Source organism: Pipistrellus hanaki, assembly GCF_964339955.1.
Source record: "Pipistrellus hanaki genome assembly, chromosome: 1".
Taxonomy (NCBI): domain Eukaryota; kingdom Metazoa; phylum Chordata; class Mammalia; order Chiroptera; family Vespertilionidae; genus Pipistrellus; species Pipistrellus hanaki.
In genome coordinates, this window is record NC_140503.1 from 181,556,509 (window position 1) to 181,574,645 (window position 18,137).

At 38.3% G+C, this 18,137-nt stretch overlaps 1 protein-coding gene across 4 annotated transcripts in view; it reads left to right on the plus strand.

Annotated features, from left to right (window-relative positions):
* Positions 1 to 18,137, plus strand: part of SCFD2 (sec1 family domain containing 2) — a 318,795-nt gene that overhangs the window by 96,887 nt on the left and 203,771 nt on the right. For all 4 annotated transcript variants that reach the window (XM_084899934.1, XM_084899937.1, XM_084899935.1 and 1 more), the window contains exon 5: positions 10,921 to 11,170. In XM_084899934.1, coding sequence (XP_084756060.1) covers positions 10,921 to 11,170 — 250 coding nt within the window. The remainder of the gene's footprint in view (positions 1 to 10,920; positions 11,171 to 18,137) is intronic.

Consider the following 18,137-nt stretch of genomic DNA (forward strand, 5'->3'; position numbering starts at 1 on the left):
TTCTTTCCATCTTTGGCCAAAGGTAAGTGCAGCAGAATTAGATTCTTTGATAACTCCTGTAAGCTTCTTCTATCTTCTTGCTCTTGTTTGGATCCATGCTAATGTGTAATAAGAACTCAAAGTAGATAGCTCTGTTCTTCCCAGGACACAGGAAACGTGGCCTGGTATAATGGCGTTTTAAAAAGCTTTTATTGAAGTAAAATATAACATAGAAAAATACAGTTCCATGAATTTTTACTAACTGAAGACATCTGTGTAATCAGCACCCAGATCAAGAAATAGAATATTACCGGTAACCCTGGGAGACTCCCCATTACTCCTTCTTCCAGGGGCAGGCAATTCTAAAAGCAGATTCGTTTTCCCTGTTGTTGTTTTTTTTTTATTTATTTTATTTTTTTATTTTATTTTATGTCAATGGAATCATATAATACATTTCTTTTTATGGATTTTTCATTCAACATTGTATTTGTGAGATTCATCCGTATTGCTGTTTTATGAAATTATAGATCATTCTCATTGCTGTGTAGTATTCCATTGTGTCACTGACTATACCACAATTTTTCTCTAATGCTATTTTTAGTGGGAGAAAAAGTTTGTAGAATCTGTTTTCACTTCAACTGAGGACTTTGCCATTTCTCAGTGCCAGGGAATCATTTCCTGCACAGATACAGAATGCCAGCTCATTCCAAGTGCCCCTTAGAGGGATACATTTTTGGGAAACATGTTCATACTTTGGGAGTAGCCTCTCTGTGTTCCTTTACATTTTATCCTTTTGAGTCTTTTTAATGCCTTTGTACAACTTTCTTGCTATGCCATTACTCATGAAATGTATATGTTATATAAAGGCTTCCTCTTGAAGGCAGTGGAAACCATGAAATAATGTCTAGGAGATCAAATATTTGGTTTAGAATGAGATAAATCATGGCTGGAGATAATGGTAGTTACAACTTAGGTGGTAAAGGAAGGGATAGGGAGGAGGACATGGTTATATAAAATTATGAGGAGTTGGAGGCTTACATTTTCCTCAATGTGGCAGGGAAAGGGGAAACTGAAGTAGAGTCCAAGTTTCTGTCTTGGTCCATGATGATATCATACAAGGTATGCAGACTGAGAAGCAGATTTGGGGGTAAAAAAATCTGGGTTTCAGTTTTAGATGTATTGAGTTAAGTTGCAGATGAGTTGTATGAGTAGAGAAGTCCAATGGCAGCTGATTGTATGAGTAGGGAGCAAGGAGAGAAATTTGGCTAGAGATATAGATTGATGAGTTATGTTGGTATTCAGGATAAGGTGAGGTATCAAAGAATTCCACAAATACAGTGACTCAGACAGGATAGTTTATTTTTCATACACATTGCAGTCTAGAAGTTGTTGGGTGGTTTAGTCCAGATGCCGCATTGCAGTCTAGAAGTTGTTGGATGGTTCAGTCCAGATGCCACTCCAAACATGGTCCATGGGCCAGCAGCATTGGGATCACATGAGAACTTAGTAGAAGTTCAGAATCTTCAGGCCCATCCCAGACCTAAAGAATCAGCATTTGCATTTAACAAGAGCACCAAGTAATTCACATTACATTTTGAGAAGCTCTGATTTAAGTAACGTATATTGCTTTGCTTTCCTCTCAAAGAAGATAGTGCCTACTGTCACTTCATCTGCATTTTAGCCATAAAAAGGGGAAAAGAGCCCTTGCCAGTTTTGCTCAGTGGGTAGAGCATCGGCTTGCGGTCCAAAGGGCCCTGGGTTTGATTCTGATCAAGGGAACGTACCTCAGTTGCGGCTCCTTCCTGGCCTGGGCTCTGGTTGGGGTATGTGCAAGAGGCAACCAATCGATGTGTTTCTCTCACATCGATATTTCTCTGTCTTTCCCTCTCTCTTCTACTCTCTCTAAAAATCAATGGAAAATATCCTCAGGTGAGGATTAAAAAAATAAAAAAGGGGAGGGGGAAATAGAGTAAAAAATAAGTGAGAATGTCATTGGTTTATATTTGTGCAAATCTCTTTAATGTCTCATTGAATATAAAACAACTGGATTCTCATATTTGCCTTCTCATTTAATTTGCTGCCATATGTTGTTTGAACTATTTGAAGAACATACAGCCTCTTGCAGATGCGTGATTGTGAAAGGAGGCATATTTTGATAGCCTTTTCAGATGTTTGCAGATAAAAGTATTCATTCCTTAAAGGGAAGTTGTAATATGGGATTGGAAACCATATCAATGAGCTTTTTGTAATATTTAGCATTAAAATTCACTCATTTATATTTTATTTTGGATGGATCTTTTACCTATGACTGATTTTCTTACATCATACTTTGGTCATGTGGAATATATTGGCTCACTGAATTATGCAGATCTTCCAAATGTTGATACATTTTATTATGCGATTTAAAAAAAATGACATTTTTAATGTCGCCATTAATCTCAACAGAAAGTTTTTAAGTATAGAGAGTCTGGCAAATACAAGTTTCCAAAGTTTGAGTTTTTGCTTAAAAGGCAAAATTTTATCATTGGCAATAAATATATCAGCTGTTTTTCTTGAAGGAACAAGGTCACTTTGTTCATTTTCGAGAAAATGTTTGGCACATGCCCATGTCTTAATAATCATAATTTCTCTATCTGAAATTCTTTCAATTAACAATGCTATTGCATGAGAGAAACCATTAGTTCAGTTCACAACTCAAATAATGACGTAAGCACTTTTCCTCCAGATAACTATTGCACTTAGTGTATATCAGAAGTGCTTCATGCATAGTTCCTATTTTACTACACAGAATATTAAAGAGACCTTTAAGGGTTGACATTTTGTAAGATTAATTTTTACTGCTTAATCAAGAGCATTCTTAAGTGAAATTGGCTTTTAAAAAAATCTAACTCTGAGTACATAGCATAGTGATAAAGACTACAATGCCTGTTAGCACAGTTTGTAGCCACTCTCCTTGATCTGTGTTAAGGTTCCAGCAATCTTACCCCCATTATTTTTGCACTATTAGCGTAAATGTCAACACAATGAAAAGGACAAAGAATGTCTAGTATTATTATAAAACCAGTTTTGACCTTGTGAATGTTTTGAAAAGATCTCTGGTATTTCAAGTGTATGGACCACACTTTATTTTATTTATTTTATTTTTTAAAATATGTTTTTATTGATTTTTTACAGAGAAGAAGGGAGAGGGATAGAGAGTTAGAAACATCGATGAGAAAGAATTATTGATCAGCTGCCTCCTGCACACCATTACTGGGGATGTGCCCGCAACCAAGGTACATGCCCTTGACCAGAATCGAACCTGGGACCTTTCAGTCTGCAGGCCGACGCTCCATCCACTGAGCTAAACCAGTTTCGGCTGGACCACACTTTAAAAAATATCTGTCCTACATGACTATGCTAGGTCTGATTAAGATTACTTGATTTTGAATTAACTAGTTTTAGGTGAAACTGATAGGTAGCAAATTTTAAATTTGGTGTGTCTCCATGCCTCCTCTTTCTGTGACATTCCTGAAGGCACTCACTAGGCCCCTAGTGGTACAGATGGAAAAGAAAGTGACCACCCAGGCACCTTTGTGCTTGTTCTTCTTGTTCGTTTGGTTATTTGACAATTATTTATGGAACTCTGCTATGTATCAGTTTCTTTGGTTCCTGGGCCCTGATGTGGAGCTTCTTATGCCCTTCCTTACACAAACTGTTCATATTAGTTTCCTATTCCTGATACAGCAGATCACCACAAGCCTAGTGGCATAAAACAGCATACATTTACTATCTTACAGGTGTGGAGGTCAGAAGTTTGACACTGGCCTCGCTGAACTCAAATCAAGGTGTTGGCTGTGCTGCATCTCTTCCTGGAGGCTCTAGGGGAGCATCTGTTTCCTTGTCGTTTCCAACTTCTAGAGGCCCCAGCATTCTTTGGCTCCTGTCCCGCTTCCTCCACCTCCAACGCCAGCAGTGTTGCTTCTTTCTGACCCTTCATCATTGCATCTCCCTCTAACCACGGGAAAGGCCCTCTACTTTAAGGATTCATGTAATTAGATGGGGTCACCCAGTAATGCAGGCTAGTCTCCCCGTCTCAGGGTCTGTAACTTAAACAGCTGCAAAATCCCATTTGCCATATAAGGTAACATATTTACAATTCTGGGAACTAGAGTTTGGGCTACTTTGGGGGGCCATTTTTCAACCTAGCACACAATTTTAGTAAGTGTGCATTAAAAATTTGTTAAAGTAATGGAGAAAGGATCCTATCTCATTGCTTATTGCTCAGAGCTTTGCTTCTTCCTTATATTAGGTGCCACCTCTTCCAGGATTTAGGTGTTCTTTTGCTGTCTTTCTGAAGTGAACAAATAGCTCTACTAAAGCAATGATTATTGAATCCTCACTACTGTTTACTCCTACTCCCACTCTCCTGTAAGCTCTTGAATCATGTATCTTCCTTTGTTCTTTGTATGCTCAGAGTATATCACAGTACCTGGCACATTGTATGTACACAGTAAAGCATTCATAAGTACATCAATGAGTTATCCTTACACATACCAAGATTTGCGTTTTGCCTGGGACATGTAAAGAAGCAGAATGGCGTGTTATGGGAATTTAAGGCCTAGTGGCAAGTCTTAACGCAAGGATGGCAAATGATGCTGTGGGGTAGTAGGGCCTTAGGCACTCCTTCAGGCTCTCTGGCAGCGTGCCTAGGACCGAGCAGGAGCTTGGAGGAATTGCAGCACCTTAGGGTGGCTTAGAGTTTCACTGAGTCTGCGGGACCTGCAGCATGGAGGAGCAGGTGTGAAGCCAGCCAGCCTGCTCTGCAGCTACACAGAATATAGCCTTTTGCTCCTCGTGCCTGCAGAGGTAGCCAGCACAGAGATGGACTCTGACCTTGCAGAGATGTTTTAATTCAGTCCAAAAGTTGGATTTTCTAAAGACAATATGCATTCAACAGAGGGCCTTTTGTATGGAGTTACTGGGGACTCATTCAAAAATAACAGGAGCCCCAGTCTACAGAATAGTTTTGTCACTCTCTACACAGCTCCAGTCTTCCACCTCCTACCAGTAGGCCCATTTATAGCAAATGAATAAGAAATTTAATCCCTGGCATTTCATAAAGAAGTCTTTTTATTTTTTGCTTCGGTTGTGGTTTGCCCCGTGTGTGCTTTTTTAATGGCAATGTTTAATAATGTTTATATTGCCTTTCACCTTTGACTAACTTTGCAGCTAAGCTCCAAGATGCGGTTTCACGTCCAGTGTTTGCAGGCTACTGCTCCCTTCTTTGAGACTGCTATCTCCTATTCCTAGAAAGCATTTCGTTCATCTCCATCACTTCTGCTGGGGAAGGAAGCAGTCCAGGCGATAGTGGTTGGAGTAATAGTTAATATTTAGGCAAGGATATGTGATTTACTGCTTTTTTATTTTTTAAAAATATATTTTATTGATTTTTTTTTTTATAGAGAGGAAGAGAGAGGGATAGAGAGTTAGAAACATCGATGAGAGAGAAACATCGACCAGCTGCCTCTTGCACACACCCTACTGGGGATGTGCCCGCAACCAAGGTACATGCCCTTGACCGGAATTGAACCTGGGACCTTTCAGTCCACAGGCCGATGCTCTATCCACTGAGACAAACCGATTTCGTCATAATTTACTTCTCTTATTTACTCTTTAAAGCAACTTTAAGAAGCAGAAGCTATTATTGTCTATCCTCAGATATAGGGGAAAGTGTTTCCCCCAAAATTGGTCCTCAGAACAGAGGGTGTCCCCTTATGTTTGAGTCCTGAAAAAGCCTGCCCTATGGTGGGGATTACTCCATTTTCACCTCAAAGTAGTTTAAGTAATCGTCAGAGTTACTTAATTACATAATTCAGAATTATGAAAATAGGGCCCTGTGGGTTGGGATTGATTAATATTCAAAGATTTGTGGTATTATATTCATTTTATAGATATGGAAACTGAGACTTGGCGAAGTTAAATAACTTGCCCCAAATCACACAGCTAATAACTGGTACAGCCAGGATTCAAACCAAGACATGTAATCTTACTTCCATATCCTCATTATTAATCCTCCTCAGAGTCTTTCTTTCACATTTAAAAAGGTTTCAGCCGAAACCAGTTTAGCTCGGTGGTAGAGCGTCGGTCTGCGGACTATAAGGTCCCAGGTTAGATTCCGGTCAAGGGCATGTACCTTGGTTGTGGGCACATCCCTGGTAGGGGGTGTGCAAGAGGCAGCTGGTCGATGTTTCTCTCTCATCGACGTTTCTAGCTCTCTCTCTCTCCCCCTTCCTCTCTGTAAAAAATCAATAAAATATATTTAAAAAAATAAAAAAATAAAAAGGTTTCAATCTTGGGGATCACTGATTTTTTTCTTTCCTTCTTGGTATTTCATTCTAAGAGCAGAGAAAACCAGAAGATGAATATCTATCCAATCTGGAGCCATGCTTTTATGGATAGCATTAGAAAGCTCTAGTTTACCTTCCAAGCATGGTAGCATGGGATTCCCTCGGTTACATCCTTGCCAGGTGATCACACTGCCTCCCTTTGCCATTGGTGGAAAGTTTACTATGTCCCTTGTTGGTCTCTTACCTTGGTGCTAGTGGTAGGAGTTCTCCCTCATATGGAGCTGAAATTGTCTAACAGAAAGGGGACCAACATTTACCTATGTTTGTCTCATCTGATCTCTTCTCTCCTTCCCTCTCCTTCCTCTTTCCTTCCCAATAAATGTTTTATTTCAGAATAGTTTTAGATGTATAGGAAAGTTGCCAAGATAATACAGAAATTTTTCTATATATCCCTCAGTGTATTGTTAACAACTTACATTACTGTGGTACATTTGTCAAAACTAAGAAACCAACATTGGTCCATTGTGGTTAAGTATAAACTCCAGACTTTATTCTGATTTCACTAGTTTTCCTCTAATGTCCTTTCTCTGTTCCACGATCCCAAATTACATTTAGTCATTTTGTTTCCTTAGTCGCATCTGGCGTATGATAGTTTTTCAGCCTTGCTTTTCATGACCTTGACAGTTTTGAAGAGTATTAGCTAGGCATTTTGTAGAATGTTTCTCAGGATTTATCTGATGCTTTGTCGTGTGGTTTTGGGTTTGGGAGAATACAAAAATGAATGTCATTCTCATCACATCATAGTAGGGACACAATATCATTATGACTTATCACTGGTAATATTAACCTTGATCTTCTGGCTATGGTCAATTACTCCTCCCTCCCCTTTTTATCCATGATTTTTTGAGAAACAAGTCATCATGTGCAGCCCACACTCATGATGTGGGGATATTGAGCTCTACCTCCAGATGTCCAGATGTTAGCTATTGGGACTTTTCTGTAAGGAAGATTTTTCTCTTCTCCTATATTTATTAATTAATGCACTCACTTATTTATATCAGTATGGCATGATGCACATTTATTCTATACTTTGGATTACAATCCATTACAACAATTTTCTTGCTGAAATTGTTTCAGCTTTGGCTGCTGGGAGGTGTTCCAATTATCTCCTGTCTCCTTTTGACTTGCCACCATTCTTTTGTGTTTGTTTGTTTGTTGTTGTTTCAGGACTTCCTTTACTTTCGGGCACTATAAGATCTCCCAGGTTCCTCTTGTATTTTTCCTGACCCATCTCTAGAATTAGCCATTTCTCCAAGGACCCCTGTTTCCATTTGTTTTAGAATTAGAGGCCCTGTTCATGGATTCATGCACCAGTGGGGTCCCTTGGCTGGCCTGTGGGGGTTGGGCTGAACTGGCTCTTTGACATCCCCCAAGGGGTCTCAGATTATGAGAGGGAGCAGGCCAGGCCTAGGGACCCCACTGGTGTATGATTGGGGCTGGGGAGGGTCCACAGGAGGACCCCAGGGCATGTCCAACCCTTCTCACTCAGTCCCCATCTGCTGGACGCCAGCAGCAAGCTAAACTACTGGTAGGAACGTCTGCCCCCTGGTGGTCATATCAGGCTTTTATTATATAGGATATTAGAAACTTAGATCTGACCACTGGGTGTGCTCATTGCTACTGGGGTATCACTTCTTCTAGAACCTGCTAGTGGACAGAGTTAGGAAATGCGTTATGTATAGCAGTCCATGTTGTATACATGTCTGCAGTATTTCTGTATCTACATTTGCTTCCACAATAAAGCTTTTCTTTTTTTTTTTTTTTCCTTTTGCTCTTATATTTTGTTGTGTAACCAACAGTAAGAACATGATTTGCTGTCTTCTACTGGGGGGAGAAAGTGAAAATGGAGCACTTGACAAAAATATATTGTAATTTAAAAGCTCATCCATCATGTCCTTTTAGAGATAAAGAGATTATTAGAGGCTAAGGAACTAGATAGAGGAACAGTCAGGATTGGACTCAGGCTGTTTGAGATGTAGCCTCTTACTTCCTCTGCATCGCATGCCTCTTTGTGACTGACCCCTTCTGGCTTTGTATTCATCTCCATAATTAACTTCTTGGAATGCAGTGAGCAGATGAAAATGAAATTTTAGAAATTGGTGTGCTTAGGAATTACCTAACCAATGGAAGTCTGCTGGAGTGACACTATAAGGGATTTCACTCTCTAGTAAAACATATCTTAGATTTACAATTTGGGAGTGATGCTCTGATGGACAGATGTGAGTGAGTGAGTCCTTTCAAATGATTATGATGATTGTCCTACTATGATTTTCTTTTTAGAACTATCTCTTAAAAAAATCTTTTTGTTCTGGGAGAGATTCATAAGCCTTCTGTTGGAAAAATACTTGATGTATACACTTGATATATACATTTAGAAATGGGTTATAAAACAATGAAGTAATCTGCTTCATGTCATCCAAGGAGTTGGAGATAGAGTAAAAAATAAGAAGAAAGAAGAAGAAGGAGAAGGAGAAGGAGAAGGAGAAGAAGAAGAAAGCTTTCTTTCTTTGTGATATATTGTGAAAGAAGAAGAAAGCTTTCACAATATATCACAAAATCACAAATATAAAAATTTGTGATATAAAAATTCACAAAATATCACAAATCCCACAACCCCTCTTTTAACAAGCCAACAACATGGCTTCTTTGTTTTAAATTGCTTTTGGAAGCTTGTAATGCAAAGAAAGAATACTTGAAGATTCCTCTCAAGAGAATCCTGAAGCTATAGAACAATTCTAGGATGGCTTCAAAACTTTCAGTGTTTCCTTTGAGAAGTGGGTGTCTTTATACTTGATGAATCATGTCTTGTCACCATGTAACAGTAAAAATCTGTTCTGTTCTTTATTCATGTGTACTTTATTCATTCCAAAGATTGAATATTTTGTGTGTACATTGTGAACATCCAAGATTTTTAGTGGAAATAAATGGCAACAGCTGTTTTTTGTGTACCAAATAATATAATTGTGAACCATAACCTTGACATGATATATACAAAATTTTCCAGGTATAAAAGTGACTTGACAAGAAAAGCTTGTTTGGGGTAGTCATCCCAATACAGAGTCACATTCCTCTGCTTGCTGCCAACTTCATTCAGAAGGAGGGAGAGTTTCATAGATCTTTCTTTATTGCAACACTCCCATAGTCACATGGCTTTTCCTGCCATAAACATACACCCTGAAGTCCCATTTTCCTTTTCTGCCTTATTATTCTCTATTCTACCATCATCTAATATATTCTAATATATTCTACTTCTTTAGCTTTTTAATGGTCTGTTTCCCCCAACTAGACTATAAGCTCTATGAGAGCAGGGGATTTGTTTTGTTCACTGCTGTACCCGCAGACCTAGAATATTACCTGAGATAGAGTAGATGCTCAATGAATACTTCTGAATGGATAATGTGAAAGTTGCAAGTGTTGATCAATCATTTGTCCCCTGGTTTTAATATAAATACAAATAATTAAGTTTCATTTTATAGAGTTTTATTTTATATTATAGATGAAATTAATATACTATTTAGAATGGGGATTTATCTATTCACACAAAACCTCAGAATCTGTACTATAAATATGCATAGTGCTTTGTAAGTTATGCAGTTACTGTAGTAATGCAATACTATTTTCACATGCAAGGAATTTTGAAATTGTCTGCTAACTACCACTCAAAAAATTGGTGGAAAAGCTAAAAGCAAAAATGTTTTCAAGGTATTAGGTGAATTACCTTCATACTAACCCAAAGGTATTTTGAACCCCAAGTGACATTACCCACCTTGATCCCTTATTCTAGTCACCAGAATTAGGAGAAAATGGCCTTTCACATTATTATATTAAAACAACAACACCTACTATTCAGACTGATATTTACCAATATAGAGAATGTTAAAAAGAATATGCTGCAAAAGCTGAAGTCATTATTTTGAAGGAGTATCAATACTCATTTGGATATGTAGATATTTATTTGTAATCATTTACTTTACAAATACATTAGTTTTATTTTAAATTTCTGGTATCTGAAGTACTTGAATTTTTAATTTTGAGACTAGTGGACTCTGTTTAAGCAATATGTAAGATAATACAAAAGGGTCTACAACTAGACTAGCTGTTTTATAAAATAGATCTTTCACCCTAGCCAGTTTGGCTCAGCAAATAGAACATTTGCCTGCAGACTGAAAGGTCCCAGGTTCTATTCCGGTCAAAGGCACCTACCTCCTCAGTTGTAGGCTCAATCCCCATGGGTGGGAGGCAAACCGATTGCTGAAACACTTGTTTCTCTCTCTGTGTCTCTTCCCCTCTCTTCCACCCTCTCTAAAAATCAATGGAAAAAATAACCTTGGGTGAGGATTAACAAAAAACAAACAAAAATAGACCTTTCAAAACAACAACTCTAATGCCAGACTTCATGCAGTATTCTCTCCAGGGCGAGACAAACAAATAAGAAGCAATCTAGAGAGCGAACATCTAAGCATTGTTTGCATCCTATATGATGTAGTGCATAAATTACATCTTTGTACAGCTTGACATATTGATATTTTCACATTACCACCTTTTATTTCAGAGCATTGGGGAGTCGACGATGCCTGTTGTGCTAAATCAGCTGCTGCCCCTGATTAAGCCTTCAAATCAAAGGACCAATGATGACTACAGCCCAGAAGAGCTATTGGTCCTCTTCATATACATTTATTCGGTCACTGGAGAGTTCACAGAGGACAAAGACCTGGCTGAAACAGAAGAAAAAGTGAAGAAAGCACTGGCTCAAGTCTTATGTAAGGAGTCTGAGTTGTCGCCTTTGCTGCAAAAAATCACAGGTGAGTGCTTGACAAAGATATAAGACATAAACATCAGTGATACAGAAAACAGGTTTTTAAAAAAAAATCCATCTCAGCCCTGGCTGGTGTGGCTAGTTGGTTGTAGTGTCGTCCCTATACGAAGAGGTGGCAGGTTTGATTCCCGGTCAGGGCACATACCCAGGTTGCAGGGGATATTTCTCTTTCACATCGATGTTTCTCACTCTCTCTTTCTCCCTTCTTCTCTCTAAAATCAATAATAAAATAAAAATAGTAATAGCCATTTCAGAAAGAGGATGTAGCCATGTTCTTTGGAATGGTTTGGAATTTCATAAGATCTGATGGATGCTAGCTAGCCTTTAGGATCAGAGGTTCTCACCGCAGCATATTTTTTCCCCAGTTGTGCAAGTGAAATGGCTTCAAGTTACTTGTCAGAATTCATATTCCTTAGAGCCTTATCCTTGTTAAATTAGCAAAATACTCATAGGGCCTAATATCTTAAAAGAGAATATAAAATGTGGTGAATCCTACTCAAAGTGTTTTTGTTGACTTATTCTCTTTGGTATTGTCATTTAAAACTTTAAAAAAATGTTTTTTTTAAGATATTATACAATCTATAGGATTAAAAAGTTGCCATATTCCAGAGTGGTTTCCCATTTTGATTTCTCATATTTCATTTTGAATCGGAATTAATTAATCAGTACCCAAACATCCTAGTAGAATATGTTAATTGGGGAGAAATATAAAATTAAATATAAAATCTAACTTTTCACTTCTCGTAAGAAAAGTGATATCTCCCAGAGAGACATTCATTTGTTTTATTCTGTATCAAATTCAATATTTTTATTTTTATTTTCTTTAAACTCCAGTATCATTTACAGAAATTAATATGGACTGAGCCTGGTTCTGTTTGAAAGTCAGATGTTATTAAAACTTACCCATAAAACTTAAATGCTTTAAAAACATGGCGAGTTTCCATTCGCTAATGGATGTGTGTATAGGTGTGTGTAGACCTCTCCATTCAGGAAGGCTCTGCTGAGGCAGCAGTGTATCTGCCAGCTTTTCATTCTGTCCCCTGTTGCTCCTCCTTGGGGGCATCCATGTTGCTCCCACGCATATGTGTGCTCCTTCTTGCCCACTGCTGACCTTTCCTATGTGTGGTTGTGGAAAATGAAACTCTGATGCGATGGAAACCCAATCAAGTTTCCACAGAAATGAGCCGTTTCCTTGCTTAGTGTAGAACCTGTTTGCCAACTTAAAATCTATTTAAGGAAAACGTGTGGAATTTGTTCCCATTTCATTTAGGTACAGCATTAGATGTGATTACTTGTGTTTGGCTGTAGACGAGTAATGAAGCTTTAATATGGCTTATACAGTGCTAAGAACAGTGATTGATTAAGAGTAAAATTGAATGCTATGAGAATTTAATTGGAGGTTATTCTTCAAATGTGTAATTTCAGAAATAGACAACAAAGATGGTGTGTTTTAGCTGAGGCTATTTGGATAGCTTTTCTGTAACCTTAGTAGTTCCTTTATTAGTTTGGGAATTGAAGTCATGCTGTACAAGTATTCATTTAATATTTGCTCGAGGTGTTTATTGACCTAGCATTTCATTCTTTATTACTTTCTATATTTATGATTGCTCAGGATATTGCCTTTGCTTGCTTTTAACTGTGATTTCACATTTTAAAACACTTCTTTACATGCATGTTTGTATTAGGAAAACTTGTATGTGTAGCAGTTGAAGAATTAAGAATTTGTGGAATTTTAGTATATTTAAAATTTTTAGAGACACCATATTTTGTAATACTGAGTATACATTTCTCCCTGGATTAACTTTGCATGTACAGCTTAAACTGGATGGATAAGATATGGTACTTAAATTTGACTCCAGTGAACTTACCAGTGAAACACACATGCACTAATCAATCTCTGTGCACACCAAAAGGATTGGACTTCTGAAGATAGACTTTGACTTTGCCGGTTAGACAGCCCCTCGTTAAGTAGGTGGTACAGTCGTGTCCTGAGAAGTAGGGTTCATGTTTGCAGCTATTGCTGAGGAGAATGTTTAATCTGTACCACATGATAACAGGTAATAGGGTAGTGTTGCAGGTGTCGTGACTTAGTCTTGAGGAACAGGATGGGATACCCACTATGAACTGGAAGAATCAAATTGCTTTCAAATGTGCTTATTGTGGAACTAGGTTAACCTGGCTTTTTACCATGAACATGCCCACAGGGTTGTGCTTATTCTAACTTAGTTTAGGCTAGGGGTGTCGAACTCAATCAGAGAAGGGGCCAAAATCTAAAATCCAGCCTAAATCGCGGGCCGAATGGTTTACTGAACAGTCATAAACTGACAATGTCATAAACTGACAGCGGAGTGCAGTGATGACAGCGCGGTGCGGGCCACATTGCAAGGCCTGGCGGGCTGGATTTGGCCCGCTGGCCTTGTGTTTGACACATGTGGTCTAGGCTTTGTTACTGGGTGGCAGAATTTATTTTATCCCTTGTGCACATGTTGTGGTTGATGAAGAGTTGGTTAAAAAGTATTATTGAAAATAAGCAATAAATCAATATAAGAATTCTACTTTTTTATAAAATGCTATAATTTTACTACCTTTAACTGTTGATAAGATCAAGAGAGCGACACTGTTTCTGCACTTAAAAACCTAAGCAGGTTAACATCACCCAATTGCTGAGTGATAGAGCCAGGATTTGAATCCTGCTGTTCAGGATCTAGAGTCCACGTGTTTAAATACAAAATTCTACACCTGCTGCGATCTCACTTCCTTAACATCTGCATTTATTATATTCTCTCACTTAGACTTGCTTACACTTATTGTGTTATGCCATGCATGCTCCACCATTCCACCATGTTCTTGTTTTCTGAACAGTGAATTAACATTTGGTTAATATTTTAGATATTGGTTGTGCACTTGAATCTGTCTATAATAGCTACTTATAGATGTTTCTGTATACCTTCCTATTTTAATGCATGTATCCTCTTTATTTCTGCATTGCTATAAAGAAATTAAATTATCATTTCTAGTCATTGAAATCTATTAGTTGTCTAACTTTACTAAGACAGGACTAAGCAAACTTAAATTTTGTTATTTCAATAATATCTCTTGACAATAATTGCTTTGTATGTAAAATTCATATTTCCTTTTGTATGTTAAATATGTAATTTAATTTTGACAATTTATTTTCTTTCTCCTTATTCTGCCCTTTATGGAAAGGACAATGAAAAATTGTAATTGGCAAATCAAAACAAAACTTCAGCATGATCAATGGCAACCTACTACTTTCTTTTAATAGTTACTTTTTGGGAGAGTGGTAGGCAAAAACTCTCTTTTTCTCCTTACACAAAATAATAAGGGTTGGCTCTCTGGGTGACAGCAAAGGGAGCTGAAGAAAGAAAATTGGTGTGGCCTAAATATGTCCTTTAATGTCGTTCTTTCTGAGTCTTGCTAAGTTCAAAAAGGGAATCAGTTACCATATACATTAGTGTTTGCATGGCAACCGTAAGAGAAAACAAAGGAAAACCATTTGAACTCTTTTCAGAGAATGAACTCAAAATGCTAATTTTCAAGATCTGTACAGACTTGGAATGGCATCTTACAGAACGCATAGGGCTCAGAGGCAGAAATCCTTGATTCAGAAGTCCTGGCCCTGCCATTTCCTAGCAGTGTGTGTTATGGGACAAATCACCCATCTTTGATAATAATAAACATGAGTGCCACTCATGAGTTTTTCGAGAACAAAACAATGTTATGAGTGTGAGCTAATTTTTGATCCATGTAGTATTGTTAATAGGTCATTTCCCCCCTTGATGTTATTATTTTGATAGCATCTAGTTGTCATATAGGGCAGTGCATTGTGATGCACACAGGCAGTGAGAATGTTTGCATAGCATACTGAGGCAAATAGGCAGGACTCTTGTGGACAGAGGCAACTAGCCCTGGGGGCTCTGGCCACTCTAGGCCCTACCCAGTTGACCTGTGAACTCAAGTGAAGCAACAGTTTGCCACACACACCTGGAACCTATTAGGGGCAAATCAGTGTGCTAAGATTGGTTGGTCAGAAGGCTCTGGAATCAGAAGCAAAGACAAACAAAACTTGCATATGGACTTTAATATCCCAAACTATTTGAGAAAAATTTCTTTTTGGTAAACAATTTTTATATTACTCATGGATTTATTTTCCCGAATTTTTATATTATCTTTAAAGAAAAGGTCAATAGGGGTTAGATATATGGGAAAATATAAGACTTAGAGCAAAAGGTTCACTGCTCCATGTGTGCTTTATACATCACCCATACACTTAAGTATTATTTGTCACATATGAATATGCAAATATCTGTGGTGCTATTGTGATTTATAATATATAAATTCATTTAAAGGTATTGCTGAGGTTATAGAATTTTTCCTTTGTATCTTTCAATTGACAGATACCAAAAGCATAATTACATGGTATCCCCATACTTTACAAATGTTTGAAACAATGGGTTACAATAGGAGTTTCAAATTCAAGTGCATATAAGGACCAGCAAGTAATATAAATAAGTAAAATGGGTTAGGTTTTAGAAAAACAACTGTGAAAATTCTATATAATAAAAGCCTAATATCCTAAGTGTCCAGTCGTCAGGTGACCAGTCAACTGTTCAACCAATCAAAGCATAATATGCTAATGATATGCTATGGCTGCTCAACCGCTTGCTATGACATGCACTGACCATGAGGGGGCAGACGCTCTGGCTGGTAGGTTAGCTTGCTGCTGGGGTCTGGCTGATTGGGACTGAGCAAGATTGACTGGACATGCCCTAGAGCCCTCCCTCGGTCCCTTTCCAGCCCCAGTCGTGCAACCAGCGGGGTCCCTTGGCCTGGCCTGGGCCCTCTCATAATCCAAGATCCCTTGGGAGATGCCAGAGAGCTTGTTTTGGCCTGATTCCACTGGCCAGGCCCCTTGGGAGGGCACCAGACGCAGGGCTCATGGCTGGTGAGTGCTGCTGTGGCAGCACGAGCCTCTCCTGATCAGTACTAATTGGGCGTGAGCCTGCAGGAGGTGCAGTGGGGCCAGGATGAGTGGCAGCGGCAGGTGGTGTTGGACTATGGGTTTCAGCCCGATCCCCACAGGACACCCTAAGGATCCCCACCCATGCACGAATTCGTGCACCTGGCCTCTAGTACAATAATAATTAGCAAAGGATATTTAGTCTTAAAGAAGGAGGCAATAGGGAGTGGTGGGGACTGTGTCAAACTGGGAATTCTCTAATTGTTGCCAGGAGAACATGAATCTGAGGTTGCCACTCTATCAATAAATCAAATCCTGGCCAGTGTGGCTTTGTTGGTTGGGCATCATACCATACACAAAAAGGTTGATGGTTTGATTTCCAACCAGGGCACCCATAGTCAGCAGATGAAAGAGAGAGAAATCAGAAATCTGAATTTTTTAAATTTAAAATTAATTTTAAAAAATTGGCTCATTTTTCTAAAACACTGTATGAGTCAAAAATGTTACTGAAGGCCAGAATGCAGCCCGTGGGTTTCCAGGTTGTAATTTTTATATGAGATACTGCCTCAGGTATTGATTACAAAGGGAAGCCTTTGAATTTCTACTCTAGGACTTCCTAGAAATCTGAAAGATCTCCAGGTGGATTAAATGATACTGTACAGTTTTATCAGAAGCCAAAGGAAGGGACCTAGTGACCTCCTTTTTTGACTTCTTTTAACTTAAGGAAAAATATCACTTTTGTTTAAAAGCTAATCTGGCATAAATTTACTGGTGAGGCAGCATAGGCTTTCTTTCCAAATAGATTCTGTAAAGATACCATCTAAGTGGAAGGAGACTTCTCACAGAACTCTATTGGACAGAAAGTCCTAGGAGGCAGTTTGAGTTTAATAAAAGGAAGACGTCTCAGGAAAATAAAGCCAGCCAAAAAGCCCAACTCACCCCCGCGAGGAGCTTCCCACCACCAGGAGCAGACACTGGGACTAAGGCATTGGCACTGAAATGTGAAGAGTTAAATTTTGAGGAAGGGGTGGTACATAAGTTCTCCTCAAATTCTGGATGGTATTTTTCTAGCTAGATCTATAGCTGTGCTTCCTTATTTGTGTAATTCCTAAAACTTTGGCTTAAAATAATGGCCGGATTCTTGTTACTCTCACTGGAATAATCAGAATATCACACACTGATTTAGATAAAATATATAAATTGCCATGATTTTAAAAATCATATTTCCGTTTTTAAAATATTGATTTTGAGCCATTTTGTTTCCTAAGCTTTACTTCTCTATTCCTTCTCATGTGGCCATTGCCCTGTGCCCTGCCCACATTAACCTCATATAACAATGAGGAAAGGCAGGTCCCTTGTGGAAAGTACCATTCTTAAAGACACGGGGAAGGAAAGCATAGTCTGGTGAGCTCTCAGCTGGAGTTCACTTGCATTCCCAAATAGATGTCTAACAGACGAAAGTCTCTTTATCAATTTCAAATGAGGAAGGAGTTGAGCATTTGTTTTCAATAGGTTGTGCAAGGCAGCTAGCTCATGATATTTTAAGTTCTGCTTTACAATGGAAAACATGCATGCACCCTTATCCATATAAAACAAAGCCACATTCTGTAGCCAAGGATAAAAATCTATTGCAATAATTTGTTTATGACAGCTTTCTTCTTTTGAAAAGATCAAGTAATCATAGACCATATAAATTATTCTTGCTCTTCGTGGCTGCCTCTTTATTATAAAAACTTGCATCTCCATTAGCACAAGACATAGACATTTTGTTTATTATGTTAGTAGAGGTATGTTTTTCAAACAAAGCTTTTTTCATAGTTGGCCAAGTACTTTTCCTAGCCTTATAGAAAGTTAGTGTTCTTAGTAAAGTATGAAGTACTTCCAAATAGAAAATTGTAAAAGATGAGGAGCTAATACGAATTTCTCCTTGTATGTTTCCTTCACTCCATCACCTCTGCATTCTTTCCTCATC